Genomic DNA, 16,299 nt, shown 5'->3' on the forward strand with positions numbered 1-16,299 from the left:
TGGGCTTCTTGGATCGGCTGGAATTTCCCAAGGTGGAAGAGCAGGAAAGGATGGGACTGGGAGCACAGATCGAGGTAGAAGAAGTGGTGAAAGGAATTAGGAGCATGCAGGCGGGAAAGGCCCCGGGACCGGATGGATTCCCAGTCGAATTCTATAGAAAATATGTGGACTTGCTCGCCCCGGTACTGACGAGGACCTTTAATGAGGCAAAGGAAAGGGGACAACTGCCCCCGACTATGTCTGAAGCAACGATATCGCTTCTCTTAAAGAAGGAAAAGGACCCGCTACAATGCGGGTCCTATAGACCTATTTCCCTCCTAAATGTAGATGCCAAGGTCCTGGCCAAGGTAATGGCAATGAGAATAGAGGAATGTGTCCCGGGGGTGGTCCACGAGGACCAAACTGGGTTTGTGAAGGGGAGACAGCTGAACACGAATATACGGAGGTTGTTAGGGGTAATGATGATGGCCCCACCAGAGGGAGAAACGGAGATAGTAGTGGCGATGGATGCCGAGAAAGCATTTGATAGAGTGGAGTGGGATTATTTGTGGGAGGTGTTGAGGAGATTTGGTTTTGGAGAGGGGTATGTTAGATGGGTGCAGCTGTTGTATAGGGCCCCAGTGGCGAGCGTGGTCACGAATGGACAGGGATCTGCATATTTTCGGCTCCATAGAGGGACAAGGCAGGGATGCCCTCTGTCCCCATTATTGTTTGCACTGGCGATTGAGCCCCTGGCGATAGCGTTGAGGGGTTCCAAGAAGTGGAGGGGAGTACTTAGGGGAGGAGAAGAGCACCGGGTATCTTTGTATGCGGACGATTTGCTACTATACGTGGCGGACCCGGCGGAGGGGATGCCAGAAATAATGCGGATACTTGGGGAGTTTGGGGATTTTTCAGGGTATAAATTGAACTTGGGGAAGAGTGAGTTGTTTGTGGTGCATCCAGGGGAGCAGAGTAGAGAAATAGAGGACCTACCGTTGAGGAAGGTAACAAGGGACTTTCGTTACCTGGGGATCCAGATAGCTAAGAATTGGGGCACATTGCATAGGTTAAATTTAACGCGGTTGGTGGAACAGATGGAGGAGGATTTCAAGAGATGGGATATGGTATCCCTGTCAATGGCAGGGAGGGTGCAGGCGGTTAAGATGGTGGTCCTCCCGAGATTCCTCTTTGTGTTTCAGTGCCTCCCGGTGGTGATCACGAAGGCTTTTTTAAAAAGGATTGAAAAGAGCATCATGGGTTTTGTGTGGGCCGGGAAGACCCCGAGAGTGAGGAAGGGATTCTTACAGCGTAGCAGGGATAGGGGGGGGGGGGGGGGGGGCTGGCACTACCGAGCCTAAGTGAGTATTATTGGGCCGCTAATATTTCAATGGTGAGTAAGTGGATGGGAGAGGAGGAGGGAGCGGCGTGGAAGAGATTAGAGAGGGCGTCCTGTAGGGGGACTAGCCTACAGGCTATGGTGACAGCCCCATTGCCGTTCTCACCGAGGAACTACACCACAAGCCCGGTGGTGGTGGCTACACTGAAGATTTGGGGACAGTGGAGACGGCATAGGGGAAAGACTGGAGCCTTGGGGGGGTCCCCGATAAGAAACAACCATAGGTTTGCCCCGGGGGGAATGGATGGGGGATATGGAATGTGGCAAAGAGCAGGAATAACGCAACTGAAAGATCTGTTTGTGGATGGGAAGTTTGCGAGTCTGGGAGCGCTGACCGAGAAATATGGGTTGCCCCAAGGGAATGCATTCAGGTATATGCAACTGAGGGCTTTTGCGAGGCAACAGGTGAGGGAATTCCCGCAGCTCCCGACACAGGAGGTGCAGGACAGAGTGATCTCAAAGACATGGGTGGGGGATGGTAAGGTGTCAGATATATATAGGGAAATGAGGGACGAAGGGGAGACTATGGTAGATGAACTAAAAGGGAAATGGGAAGAAGAGCTGGGGGAGGAGATCGAGGAGGGGCTGTGGGCAGATGCCCTAAGCAGGGTAAACTCGTCGTCCTCGTGTGCCAGGCTAAGCCTGATTCAGTTTAAGGTATTACACAGGGCACATATGACTGGAGCACGGCTCAGTAAATTTTTTGGGGTGGAGGATAGGTGTGCGAGGTGATCGAGAAGCCCAGCGAATCATACCCATATGTTTTGGTCATGCCCGGCACTACAGGGGTTTTGGATGGGGGTGACAAAGGTGCTTTCAAAAGTAGTAGGAGTCCGGGTCGAACCAAGCTGGGGGTTGGCTATATTTGGGGTTGCACAAGAGCCGGGAGTGCAGGAGGCGAGAGAGGCCGATGTTTTGGCCTTTGCGTCCCTAGTAGCCCGGCGCAGGATATTGCTAATGTGGAAAGAAGCCAAGCCCCCGGGGGTGGAGACCTGGATAAATGACATGGCGGGGTTTATAAAGCTAGAGCGGATTAAGTTCGTCCTAAGGGGGTCGGCTCAAGGGTTCACCAGGCGGTGGCAACCGTTCGTCGAAAACCTCGCAGAAAGATAGACGGAATGGGAAAAAGAAGGCAGCAGCAGCAGCCCAGGATCGGGGGGGGGGAGGAACCAGAAGGACTCTCAGGGTTGTTAATATATACTGTATAGTATGTATAGGTCGTTGCTACAGATAATTATATATTGGACTGTTAAATTATATTTTTGGAGAGTGTTACTTGTGACAAGGCAGTTGCCAATTAGGGCTAGTTTTCATTTTTGTTATTTATTATTTATTCATTTTTTGTTTATAAAATAGGTCATTGTTATTTGTGTTGTTATAATATTGTGTAAAGGATGCACAATGTACTGTGTTGGTTGACCAAAAATTTTCAATAAAATATTTAATTTAAAAAAAAAAGGAATTGGCAAATAATTTGATTCCTGTCCTGGCTGGGGACTACATAAATTCCATCTTTTAAAATAATACCGTCATGTGTTGGCAACGTGTTTTTGCACTTCTAGGGGGCTGGGACGTTGCCTTTTAAAACTTCCCTGAGCTGTTTGTGTTCTTTTTGGGCCTTTGCTAAATCCTGAATGTTGGTCTGTGAGACCTGAACCGCGTGTACTGGGGCGCTCTCGGGGGGGGGGTCCAAAAGTGACTGTGCCTGGAACATGTTTTTGCTAGGGCCTTAACGTTACATGGGGGGTCGGGGGGGAAGAACTATGATGGTTGCGGACTTTGATAATTCCATATTTCCTATCTTTGGCTGTTCTCAGAATATGCTGGAGTAATGGGGCTGAGGGTAGGGGCTTTCCGTCTGCGGAAACAAATCCTCTAGTTTCCCACAGGGGTAGGAATTCGGTTAAACTGTTGCAGACATATAAACTGTCAGAATATATGTCGGCTGGGGTCGGAAACGAGTCGGGGTGTTCCACAACGTACGCTATGGCTGACAGTTTTGCTCCCTGCGAGCCTCATTGTCCTGGCAATTTTAACGAAATCTCTTCTAGGGCGCGTCTCTGCGCGTCCTCTACATAAATACCGCAACCGGTAATCCTTTTTCCGTTTAAAACTGTGGAGGAGCCATCCACATAGATTCTAAGGGGTGCGCATGTGTCTGTGGGCTGGGGTCTCTGGGGTGAAGTCCTGGTTTCAGGGGAGCTGACTTGGGTATAAAGGGCCCTGTGTTGTGTCCAGTGGATATTATTTCACACTCGGGTGCCTGCATATTGTAAATTGTCAGCGAGGAAAGTGTGGGTCTTCGTCCTCTTAACCGTTATGTCCCGTCCCTGTAAGAGAAGGGTCCAACGGGCTGCGTGAATCTGGCTGACTGTGCCATCCTTAAGTCGACCATCAAGTAGGAGTTGTGTTGGGGTGTGCTCAGTTAAAATGGTGATGGGATTGAGTCCTGTAATGTAGGGAAATATTGTACTGCCCAAAAAACTGCGAGCAGGTGCCTTTGGCAGGCAGGAAATCTTTGCTCCACTGGATCTAATGCGCTTGAGGCATATGCCACGGGGCCTAAGCGATCATGTCATTCTTGGAGGAGCACGGCCGAAATGGTTCGGTCGGTAGTTGCAACCTCAATTGCGTACGGGGAGAGTGGATCTGGGACCTGTAATGCAGGGGCTGTGCTGAGTGCTCATTTTAATGCATCCACGGCATCTGTGTGCTGTGGAAGCCATTCCCAAGGTGCTTGCTTCTTGAGAAGTTCGGATAGGGGCGCTGCCTTTTCGGCAAAACTGTCGATGTGGTTTCTACAGTAGCCAACCAGTCCTAGAAATGACTGGAAGGCTGTGACATTATGGGGCAGGGGTAATTTGACGATCTAGTCGATTCGTTTCTGCTTGATCTCGCGTTTGCCATGTGTGATTACTGTTCCTAAGTAAATCACTTTTTCCTGTAAAATCTGGGCTTTCTTGGGGTTCACTTTACAACCAATTTGTTGTAGGAGTCCTAATAATTCGGCGAGAAGCGAAATGTTCTCTCCCTTTTTGTGTCCGTCTGTAGAAGCAGATCATCTACATATTGGACCAGACAATTGGGTCGGGAAAATTTTGCTAATCCATTTGCCAGCTGTCGGTGGAAAATGGAGGGGGAATTGTGGAAGCCTTGTGGAAGGCATGTCCACGTATATTGCTGTCCCTGGAATATGAAAGCAAATTTATATTGGCATGCTTTATCCAATGGAAAGGACCAAAAGCCGTTGCTAATGTCCAAAACCGAATTTTTTTTTGACTGTAGTCCCTGTTTGAGCATGGTCTCGGGACTCCTGGCAACAGTGGGGGCTGCTACTGGGGTTACTTTATTCAGTTCCCGATAATCAATGGTCAGTCGCCATGATCCATCCAGTTTCCTGACGGGCCAAATTGGTGCATTATTCGTGGAGGCTACTGATCGGAGTACGCCTTGATCAAGCAGACTCTGTATAACTTTTGAGATTTCTCCCTCTGCTTCTTGGGGGAAACCGTACTGCTTTTGGGGTCTGGGGTCGGGACCTGTAATATCTACCAAGCCAGCGATCTTGCCACAGTCGTGTTTGTGCTGTGCAAATGCTGCTTTGTGTCGCTGCAGGACTTCCATAATTTCTTTGTTCTGACTAATGGCTCGAGGGTCGAACCAGAAGTCTCCTATTGCGCTAATCCTATTTTCATAGTCTCCAACTGTGAGCGTGGCGGGGGCTCGTGCTGCCTTTGCCATTCTCCACACATTTATTTACTGGATTGAAAGATAGATTGTGGCAGCTCATAAAATCAATGCCTAAAATGTGTTCGGCCGTCTGGGGTAGATCGACCAGAACTACGGGGTGTTTTGTTTTAATGTTCCCTATCTGGATTGCTACAGGGGCTGTGATGTGTCCCTGCTGTAAATGCCCTGTAAAACCGCTGAGTGTAATGGTGTCCGTGGTGGGCCACGTGGCTCGCTGAAACATGGTGGAGGAATTGAGCGTGGTGCGGGACCCTCCTGTGTCCCAAAGGAATTCTACGGGTGTCCCCGGACTGTGCCTGCCACTACAGGTCTACCGGACTTGTCCCAAAGGGTGTTGCAGACCCAAGTTGGGGAGTCCGAACAGTCAGTCGGTGCCGTTCATATCGGCGTTCTCAGAACGGGCGCTAACACTGTGAATTGGCTTTGCTCTATTCTTATTTAGGGTGCCTGTCTGTTGGTTTCTCTGCTGCTTCTGGGGTGCATTGCATTCTCGTGCATAGTGTCCTAATTGGCCGCAATTATAACACTCCTGGAATTTGGTTTGCTGTGGGCTGTTTCTTCCCTCATTTACCCATGCGGGGTTCTGGTGCATCCTAACTGGAAGCATGCCTGCCTGCTCTTCCTCTGCTTTACCATAAGCTGTTTTACCTTGAATGGACTGTTCCCAAGTGCGGGACAATCTTTTCAAAACCCATTTCTCGTTGTGGGCCTCGTCTGAGGGGTCGTAATTTGTGTAAGCTCTCTGTCCTGCCTCTGTCGCATGAGAGACTAGGATGCGGGTCCATTTGGCCATATTATCTGGGGTCAAATGGGCGCGGGCTAACTCTCCAAACACCGCTGTAAAGTGTATCCACAAGCGTCCAGCAAAATCTGTGGGGTGCTCTGTCTTCTTTTGCCTACACTTGTTTAGGCCTTCTACGGGGTTTCCTTTGTTATAGCCGATCGCATCTAGGATCGCTGTGTGCATTTCTTGGAGTGTGCCTCCTCCTGCGTTTTGTGGGCCGGGAAGGGCTGCCACGACTGAAGGGTCGAGGCTTAAAACTGTGAGCTTCACTTGCTCCTTTTCATCCAGGCCGTACATGGTCGCCTGTTGTTTTACTCTTGCAAACAACAGGTGGGGGTCCGATGTGGGTAGGAACGGTGTAATCTTATCACACGCGTCCCGTAATTGAGTGACGGTTAATGGGGTGGTGTATAGGAAATCTGGGTCTCCTGTTGTGGCCCTGCGCTGTGTGGTGACAGGGTTCATAGGATTGCGTTCTGCCTGTGCAGTCGGGGGTTGGGGTGCTTTTCTCTTTTGTGGTTTGTCTTGTGTACATGTGCCATGTACATATCTATGGGCAGTCTCGTTTAACTCCTGCTAGTCGGGGCCATTTTCTTGGTCTAATTGGGATCCAAACGTGCTCTGGAACCCATTTTGAACAGAAAGCAGAGATTGCAGTTCTGCAATTTGCTTCCGGCACTTTGCGTGGTCTACCGAGCTCTGCCTTTGTTCAGTCGTGGAAGTGTGGAGTGCTCGTAGGGCTGCTTTTAGATCGTTACACTATTTTTGTAACTGCTCAACTTGTTGTTCCGTTTCCTCCCTTACCAACATCGCGCGTTGCGTGTCTTGGTAGGCTTTGTCATTTTGGGACTGAAAGCTGCTCAAATGGGCGAGACAAGAGTGGTGTGCCCGCTTGACATCAGCCATCTCCTTGTCCCTCGCCGCTAACTGCTCTCTGAGTTCCTTGTTCTCTTTCTCATATCCACTCACATCTCCTTCACTATTTCTGTCTCTCTCCTCAATCTCTCTGCGGAGTGTCCTCACGACCTCCTCTGTGCCTCGCAATTGTGCCAAGCAGGACACGATTGCCATCGGCTTGCGAGCTTTCCCTAAGCTCTTCCTATGGATCTCTGTCAGGTTCTCCCACCAAGTATGCCCTATACTTCCGGGATTCGCGCAGAATTCATTCCAAAGGGGTCATCCTTTCCCTTTGAGATATTTTCTGATCTCTTCCCATACGGGACACTGTCCTACTCTACTGGTCGCTGCGACCTCGAATTCCTGGGGGTTCATAAGGCGTTCCATTGCCTTCATTGCCATTTTTATTGCTATCTCTGGGGTTCTACCGAATTTGGAACACGGGATGATAAAGTGGTGATGTAAACACTGGTACGGCTTACACTAATTTCCAGCCTACAAAACGTCCGACAGTTTTACGCTACAAAATCTCTCAGGTTTACCTTGTATCCCTGTTAGTACACATGCAAATAACACACTTCCGAATCTGGTGATTTGTTCAGTATTGGTCTTGCGTTTGTGGTTTTTTTCTGATTCCCAATTGGATTCTAATTCAAATTTTGGGTTCTCTCGGAGTGACTAGGCCACTTCTAGGTCGAGTCCTGTCAGATGTCGCCAGTAATGTTGCTCTGTTTCTCTGGTTCTAAATATGGCGGTCAATGTGGTCGCCTTCCTTAATCCTAATTATGTTTGCTTTAGAGTTGCCAGGTATCTCTCGATACCGCCACAAGGCTCAAACCCAAATACTGATCAGAGAGCCAATACACCAGTTAGTTAGTTCAAAGTCAATGCTATTTATTTACACACACAGTAATATCTACTCATGCACAAAGTACTACAAACTAAACTATCTCTAACGCCTATACTTGGCTTTGGGTGCCCAGTCAGTCAGAGGAACAATGGCCGTTGTTCGGATCTGAGTTGCTGGGTTCGAAGTGGTACTGGAGAACAGCTAAGGTTGTCCGTCTGGTAGCGAGCGTTGATCTTGAACTTACTTGCTTCTGGTGCAGCTGGTGGACGGGTCTCTCCGCTTTGAGATCCGAGTCCAAGAGAGCGATTCTCTCTCGGGGGTTTCTTCTTATACCCGGAGGGGCTTCGTGTGCTTTTGGGCGGGCCTTAAACTTGGCCCCAATTAATTCTGCCGTATCTTGATCACTGGTATCAGGGGTGGGTGCCCTGACGGCTGGGCGTGTCTTCGGTGGCCGTAGGCCTTGCTTTGTTTGCACTTTCGGTTTGGGGAATGACGCCGGGGTGTCTGGAGCTAGATCGGCTGCTTGAGTGTCTTTCCTTTGTTCCCGGAGATGGGCCATCAATATGTTAATTGACCTACAGTTTCTGTCTTGTCTGGGAGCTGCCTTCTCAATACGAATACAGGTTCTGTGCCTGCTTGCTTTCTTAACATTGTCCATAGTTCCCTACATTCATTGCGAGCAACCATTTTGTATTCTGGAAGTGGCCATCCCAGATGGCTACAGCTCATAGGGTTGCATGCCCTGTCTGAAGTTAATTGGAACTTTTTTGAAAAGGCTTACTCTAATTTTGGGAGCCTACGACTAAATTAGAAGTATTTGGGATGGGCTCAAATGTTTGAGCTAGGATTTATCACCTAAAATATTTTAGCTTCTAATGTAAGAAATGGTAGCATGTGTGGCCGATCGAGCCTGCTCCACCATTCAATAAGATCATGGTTGAATGTCTACACCAAGTCCACTTTCCCACCGTACCCCCATTTCCTTTGATGCCCTTAGTGCTTAAAATAGATCGATTTCAATTTTGAAGTTACTCAACCTTCTGAGTGACAAAGTTTTCTCATCTTGGTTAAGTGGCTGATTCCTCACCCTGAGACTATGATTTGCTGCTGTTCATGTCAAGGCCCCAGCCCCTACCCCTCTTATTTTGACGCCAGCAAGCCACTTGGAACATCAGAAAAATTACACTTCGAAGGAGACCATTCATTCTTTCATGTTCATACTGTAAATAATCTCCTCCCTCTTGAGTCTAATGTCCTCTGCCAACCTTTAAGATGGTCAGGATTTATTTTTAAACCCCCTCTCGATCTCCACAGTTGGTAAAGTCCAGCACCCTGAACATTCTGCATAAAAATCAGAAAATGAACCATGAATACACCATGAATTTTTATATAGTTTCCCTCAAAATCTAAGTACCTATATTCAAGGAGCTTTTGAGCATGTGATTTGGTTATTAGAGTTGTCTCGGATACAATTTTGTCTTTCACTCTGCTCATTCTTTCTGTGGAATATTCTTTTGGCTCAGTTTTGCACAGTCCAGATTTAAACATTGGGAATCCTGGGTTCTCTGCATTGTTACTAAGATTGATCAACATTTGGACACATTTCCATTTTATCCCATTCCCTATATCATTCACAGGACAAGGGAATTATGCTATCTTGATGCAGCTGGGGAGAAAACCGACAACAGGGTGGGGGGTGAAATTGAATATCAAGAACTATTTTGTCCAGCAGACCAGGCTACAGAGGTGTTTGCCTGGATACAGTTAAGCACTTCCCAGCTCACTAGCCAACCATGTAGTCACTCAAACAGACTGAGTGTTCACAGATTTGTGGATCTCTCACCTGCTTTGTGTTTTCCCAGAGGGCTGCCTTACATACTCCCAAGTGAATCTGAATCTACCCTGGGAACTCTGATGGTCCTGTCTTCACTGCTTCCTCCCTCCTTGCCCATCTAGTCCACGTTCTTCCCAATCTCCTAAGAAGCAAGAGAGGAGATTGAGAGATGAGAGACAATGAGTATCTGTGAAAAGGAAGGCGAGGTATAGCAAGAGCATGAAGTAAAGGAGAACGAAATGAGAGCTAAAACCGGGGAGGGGTAGAAATAACATGGGCAACCAGAGAAGGAGAAAAAAAAAGACCAGAATGAGGAGGAAGAAAAGGGGGGTAAATTGTTCATGGGCTTACACTCGGAATCCAGATGTATGGCTTGGATTGATTCTCTCTTCATATTCTATCTTTTGGTGGTCTGAGCCCCATCTCATTTCATATTGCTAGGCTGCTTCACTACTAGCCCCCCTCTCTGCTCCAGAGCCATCCCAATGCACATGCCCCAAGTTCTCCCATAGTTCTACTGCCTTCATTGATTTCGGACTTCTTTATATTCTCTAAATGCAACTGCTAATAAATTTACATAATGCATCAGCCAAAATAGTCGTCCTTCCCCGAGGTAACCTACTGTTTACAACTGCTGACAAACCTCAATATCTCTTTCCCCGCCCCCACCCCCAATTCTTCCAGAACCTCAACTTTGATTGCACCCAATTTCCACAGTTCTCTACTGTTCCTACTGCTTCAAATACTGCAAGACATCAGAAGCCTCAACCTATCCCATAGGTTGTCATGATTCAGTTATCCACTCTTCATTCTAGCCTGCTGCTACATCTCGGCTCCCAGAGTACTGTTGTCCCAGATGTTCCCAAGCTCTTGATTATTCCTAGGTCCACACTCAAGATACAGTATCTTCCCTCCTATACTGCAAACTCAACATCAATTTATTGCATTTGTACTCTACCATCTATCTCTCCTTTAGCTCCATCTTCTGTCTCAATGCTCCATGTTGCAACATCTTTATGACAGCTCCCCATAGAAAACGTGACTAATGTTGCATACCAAATTATTGGAAACACTGAGGGATTAAAAGTTAGGAATGAAAATTGAGTACATTGGTAAAGAAATATTGAAGGCACTTGAGGTAAAAAATACTGAGGGAGGAGAGTTTAAAGACTAAAATTTATAACTGGGAGGGCAACACGGTGGCGCAGTGGGTTAGCCCTGCTGCCTCACGACGCCGAGGTCCCAGGTTCGATCCCGGCTCTGGGCATTGTCCGTGTGGAGTTTGCACATTATCCCTGTGTTTGTGTGAGTTTCGCCCCCACAACCCAAAGATGTGCAGGCTAGGTGAATTGGCCACGCTAAATTGCCCCTTAATTGGAAAAAATGAATTGGGCATTCTAAATTTATGGGGAAAAAAATTAAAAACTGGGATAAAAGCCGTGCAGAATGTAGGATATTGCATGGAAAATAGTGCTGACCATTGAGAAGGGGCAGGGGCACGGAAAGAAGCAAGAGAAAAAGGTGGGCAACCTAGTAACACAAAGCATTAGAAAAATGGGAGAAATAATTATGGGTCAGATCATTTTTTCACTCTAAGCAATGCCATCGGTGATTATTTTAGAACGCCTATTGTGCACTATATACTTTGGCACACCTGTCATTTAAAATACTGACTAGTGCAATGTAATTGTGTGTGTCCATTTTATAGACTAAAGCTGATCTGGGAAAATCACTCTAGCCATTGAGTAGGGATAAATTATCTGATACTATTATTCTCCCTTAACAGGAATCCTCCATATTAGATGAGTATGCGATTAATTGGACTCAGAAGCTGGGAGCTGGGATCAGTGGGCCTGTACGGTAAGAAAAACCGATGCAAATACAATTGTTCATTGCCTTTTGAAGACTGCATTCTCAATCAATGTTAACCTGACATAATAGCAGTATCAGTAAAGCATAACATCTGAGGTTTGTACTCAACCCACTGTAGGCATTTTGTATTTTAATTTGATAAAGGATAATGAACAGTCTGACATTTTCATGGTTCCCCTCGACTTTCGAAGGCACCCCGAGTTGTGTAGATCGTGCGTTGTTGGTGGTACGTGTCTGTTACAGGTGGTTGTGTGAATAAATTTGGATAAAACTAATTACATTTAATTAACACCTTTTGTACAACAACTGGCCAGTTTATTGAACAAGAAATTTGTCAAACCTCTCAAAAATGTATTTCTTTTCCCCCTCTCTGGTATTGGTACGAGGCTATAGGTCCAGTGAGAATGCTGAATATGGTGACTAAAATTCGTCAAGCTTAAATTAAATGCATGTCTTGGGAGAAAACTGCAATCTGGTAGCACTAGTGAATTATCTGGATTCTTTCCCTTTATTACTTAAGTTATTCCCAATAAATAATATATGCAAGGATCTTTATTCTCTTTTGTGTCAACCCCAGCTGTCCATGCAATTCATGCCCGAGCTATGCACACAGATTAAGAACAGTTGTGACATTACTGCAGCGTTTGAAAGGATATTCAGTGTGTTTCCATGAAATTTACTTCCAACATATATTTGAGAGGTTTCCATCATCCTCTTAAAAATATTGACTGAATGCTAACCCAGCCAAACTAACAGAGCAATTCGGTTTTAAATTACACAGGAGAAAGACAAGTTTTCTCTGTTTTGTGTTGAGATTTTCGCAGATATGCAATCATCAGATGAAGTCCTGGAATTGACTATACTCAGCACTTTGTTACCCTTCTCTGTATGAATATTTTGAAGTCTCAAAATTATTATATAATACTGCACTAATATGTCCATTCGCTATAAGAATGATTTTTCAGTAGTAATTTTTCAGTTTTCATGCTCTTCTAGTTTCCAGTCCTCCTTTAATCGCTAATCAATAACCAGCCAAACAGTGATTACTGAGGCCATTTCTTGTGCTTCATCTGCTATTTACTTGAGCTGCAAATAGCTAACTCAACGCAGGTTGAGAATTAATTCTGTGATCTTCTGGTTTGTGAGATTCTGTACTACACTGGGCATTTCTTTCATTCATTAAGTTGTTGAGGAGCTGAAGTCGTGAAAGGGAAATTTGCAATGATGTGGATAACTAACAGATCTGATTTCGAAGAAAATTCTGCTGATTTTGGAAATGTTTTAGGATGGTATGTTTCAGATTTTTCTCCTGGCTCCCTATACTTCAGTAAAGAGAGATTTCACTTCTGCAGGTACGGAGGGAAATTTGTAGCATGCCTATGGATTGAATAGAAAAATTGTTTGACTATGCCAACCACTGATTTTATCCTAGTCTTTGAAGGATGGCAGAAAGACACTACACTAGGCTGACTTGGGCTTTAACTGCAAACTTACTGAGTAGCTAAAACTGAAAAATATTAACATAATACTATCACAGCTCTTCTGCTAAAACCCTCATTCATACGTTTGTTACCTCTGGACTTTAAAATGCTCCATATGACATACCTCTTTGTCGAAGCTTTTGGTCACCTGCTCCAATATCTCCATTTGTGGCTCGGTGCTTTACTTAAGGTTAGAATGCTTTTGTAAAGCACCGTGGGACATTTTATTACATTAAAGGCACTGTATAAATAATATGTTGCTACATTGGACATATAGCACAGACACAGGCCATTTGGTCCAATCACTCCATGTTGAAAAGTAAAAGCTCAAGGTATAGGGCATTGAAGAGTGGCTGGCTAAGGGAAAGTAGAGAATAGGCGTAAATGAGTCTCTTTCAGGTTGCCAAGATGCAGCGAGTGGTGTGCCACGGGGATCTGTGCTGGGATCTCAGTTGTTTACAATTGATATAAATGACTTGGATGAAGGTATGGAATGGATGGTTGCCAAATTTGTTGATGACACAAAGATAGGTAGGCAAGTAAGTTGTGAAGAGGACATAAAGCTGCTACCAAAAGATATAGGTTAAGTGAGTGGGTAAAGATCTGGCAAATGGAGTATAATGTGGGAAAATTGTCCATACTGGCAGGAAAAATAAAAAAGAAGTTTATTATCTAAATGGTGAGGGATTGCAGAGCTCGAAGCTGCAGAGGGATCTGGCTGTCTTAGTGCAAGAATCATAAAGCTAGTATGCAGGTACTGCAAGTAATTGGGAAAGCTAATAGAATGTTATCATTTATTGTGAGGGTAATTGAATACAAAAGTAGGGAGGTTATGTTTCAGCTATACAGAGTACTAGTGTGACCACATCTGTGTACAGTGTTGGTCATGTTATTTAAGGAAAGATGTAAATGCATTGGAAGCAATTGAGAAAGTTTACCAGATTAATACCTGGAATGGGTGGGTTGTCTAAGGAAAGGTTTACATAAACTGCTGGAGTTTACATGATTGAAACATATAAGATCCTGAGGGATCTTAACAGGGTGGATATGGAGAGGATATTTCCTCCAGTAGGATAATCTAGAATTCGAGGCCGCTGTTTCAAAATAAGGGGTTGCCATTTAAAATGGAGATGAGACAACATTTTTCTGAGGGTCATGAGTCTTTGGAACTGTCTTCCTGAAAAGGCGGTGGAAGCTGAATCTTTGAATATTTTTAAGGCAGAGGTGGATAGATTCTTGGTAAGCAAGGGGATGATAGGATATCAAGGGTAGGTGGGATGCAGATTTGAGATTGCTATATCTGATCAGTCATATTCTTATTAAATGGCAACTCAGTCTCGAGGTGCACAATGGCTCCTTGTTCGCCTGCCAGCATTTAACTTCACTTGACTGGAGTTGCCAATTCTGGCCATTTTCCAGGAGATGTCAGCAGACCTGACGTCACGGAAAGCTGGTGGCATGGTGTGAGCAGGATCTAAGAGATTTCGAGTGAAGTGAAACAAAACCAAACGGGATATATTTACAGCACGGGTGAATAATGTTCGAGTTTAGCACGGGTGAATAACGTCCCAGTCTAGCATCTGCAAATAACGTCCCAGTCTAGCACGGGCGAATAACGTCCCAGTTTAGCACGGGTGAATAACGTCCCAGTTTAGCACGGGCGAATAACGTCCCAGTTTAGCGGCGAGGAAAAAGCTTTGCTCACTCACGGGGATCAATATAACATCCAATGGTTTCAAAAGGGATAATAAAAACAGCTAAAATTGACGAGAAAATATATATTTTTCTTTCTCCATCTCTACTAAGTGATCTAAACTCGCGCACATTGTTCCCGGAAACATACTCGCTGCTTGCTCCCAGTCCCTCAATTTAATATAAACTGCACCAAACTCGTCCCAGCCAGCCGGAGTCCTCCTGACTCTGTTTTTTGGGTTGAGGTTTGAATTTGATTGGGTGATGCTGCGCCAGATGTGCTGTCACTGCATGGTCATGCCTCATGGTGGTAGTTGTAGTTTCTTTCCCTTGGATGCTAATGGCGAATTATGGGACTGATTTGTTTAAAATATTGTTTTAAAATCTCTTGGAAAACTTTCTTTGGCCGCTAGGAGATTGCCGATTCCAGTAGACTCCTGGCCATTTAAGGAGGGTTGGGAACCATGCACTTTACTCTCTTCCCATCTTTCCTCATCTAAATCTATCATCATAACCTCTATTCCCTTCTCCTTATTTGTTTATCCAGTTTCCCCATAAGTCCATCTATGCTCTGAGCTTCAACCATTCCCTGTGGCAGCGAGGTCCACATTCTCATCTAGGTTAAAGTATTTTCTTTGAATTGCCAACTAGATTTCTATTGTAATTATTAAGCTGTACTAACTACATTTGAATTAGTAAATAGTTTGGGACAGCTGTGTTGTCTAGAATAGCAATGCATTTTTCCCACTATCAATGGAAGCCAATCTCTAAAGTCATCACACACTCATTTTTAAAAAGTCTCATATGTTTATAGTGCCCTTCACAAACCTAGGGCATCCATAAGGGCTTTAGAGTTAATGAAGCACCTTTTTGAAGTGTAGTCACTGTTTTAGGAAGTACAGGAGACAATTGGTACACCACAATCTCCCACACACAGCAATGTGATGATGACCAGATTTTTCTGATGTTTGAAGGATAAATGTTGGTTAGGACACCAGGGATAACTCCTCTTTGAAACGGTGCCATGGAATCTTTTACATCTATGTGGATTTAGTGTAATTTTGATGGGCTGAAGGGCCTCTTCTGTTCTGCATGACTCTGATGATGCAGCATTCCCTCAGTACTACACTGGAATATCAGCTTGGAGTCAGTGTCCTAGTTCTAGAGTGGGTCTCTGATTCAGGTGAGAGTTCTACCTACTCAAAACAGGTGGCACAATTTATATTACTGGTTCAACACCTAAAAATAAAGCAACTTGTGAAACAAGTGAATTTATATAACTCTCAATTCAGAAAAGGCCAGGTATTTGAATTGAGTGACTTGGAACTCTGATGTGCCATGACTAAATGAAATCTTCGTAATTACAATTAAAATGAATGTTCGATCTACAGTATGTGTAATTTCCTGTTTCTTTGTGAGAATTAAGTAGAATGAGTTATGAATGCTATTAGTCTACTCCAGTACCGTAGCTTTGGCTTAAAGCACTGGGTATTCTTACTGATTCAACCAACATAGCTGCATCTGTGACTCTCTCAGATTTGTGTTTACTGAAGCCTGGGGGCAGATTTTTGACCTGGATCAGGCAATACAGCAAGGCAGACAAGTTTGTTGTGCTTGCTAATTTTGTTGAATCTTGATCTTATTGAATGATGGAGTAGGTTTGAAGGGTCAAATAACCTTATTCCTGTTCCTATTTCTTACATTATTATGAAATAAAAAGGACATTTGAACCATTCTCCATTCATCCTATTCCCTTACAAA

At 45.0% G+C, this 16,299-nt stretch overlaps 1 protein-coding gene across 8 annotated transcripts in view; it reads left to right on the forward strand.

Moving 5' to 3' along the window:
• The window catches only part of mapkapk5 (MAPK activated protein kinase 5), a 157,537-nt gene that overhangs the window by 39,003 nt on the left and 102,235 nt on the right, over positions 1 to 16,299 (forward strand). For 6 of the 8 annotated variants that reach the window (XR_011936579.1, XR_011936515.1, XR_011936569.1 and 3 more), the window contains one exon: positions 11,280 to 11,353. Coding sequence is in view for 2 of the 8 variants with exons in the window: in XM_072485046.1 (XP_072341147.1) it covers positions 11,280 to 11,353 (74 nt within the window). In the remaining 6 variants the exon portion in view is untranslated. Of the gene's footprint in view, positions 1 to 11,279; positions 11,354 to 12,571; positions 12,718 to 16,299 lie in introns of those variants that run through there. The other 2 variants (XR_011936559.1, XR_011936575.1) reach the window with 2 other exon arrangements.

Source organism: Scyliorhinus torazame, chromosome 1 (genome assembly GCF_047496885.1).
Source record: "Scyliorhinus torazame isolate Kashiwa2021f chromosome 1, sScyTor2.1, whole genome shotgun sequence".
NCBI classification, from domain to species: domain Eukaryota; kingdom Metazoa; phylum Chordata; class Chondrichthyes; order Carcharhiniformes; family Scyliorhinidae; genus Scyliorhinus; species Scyliorhinus torazame.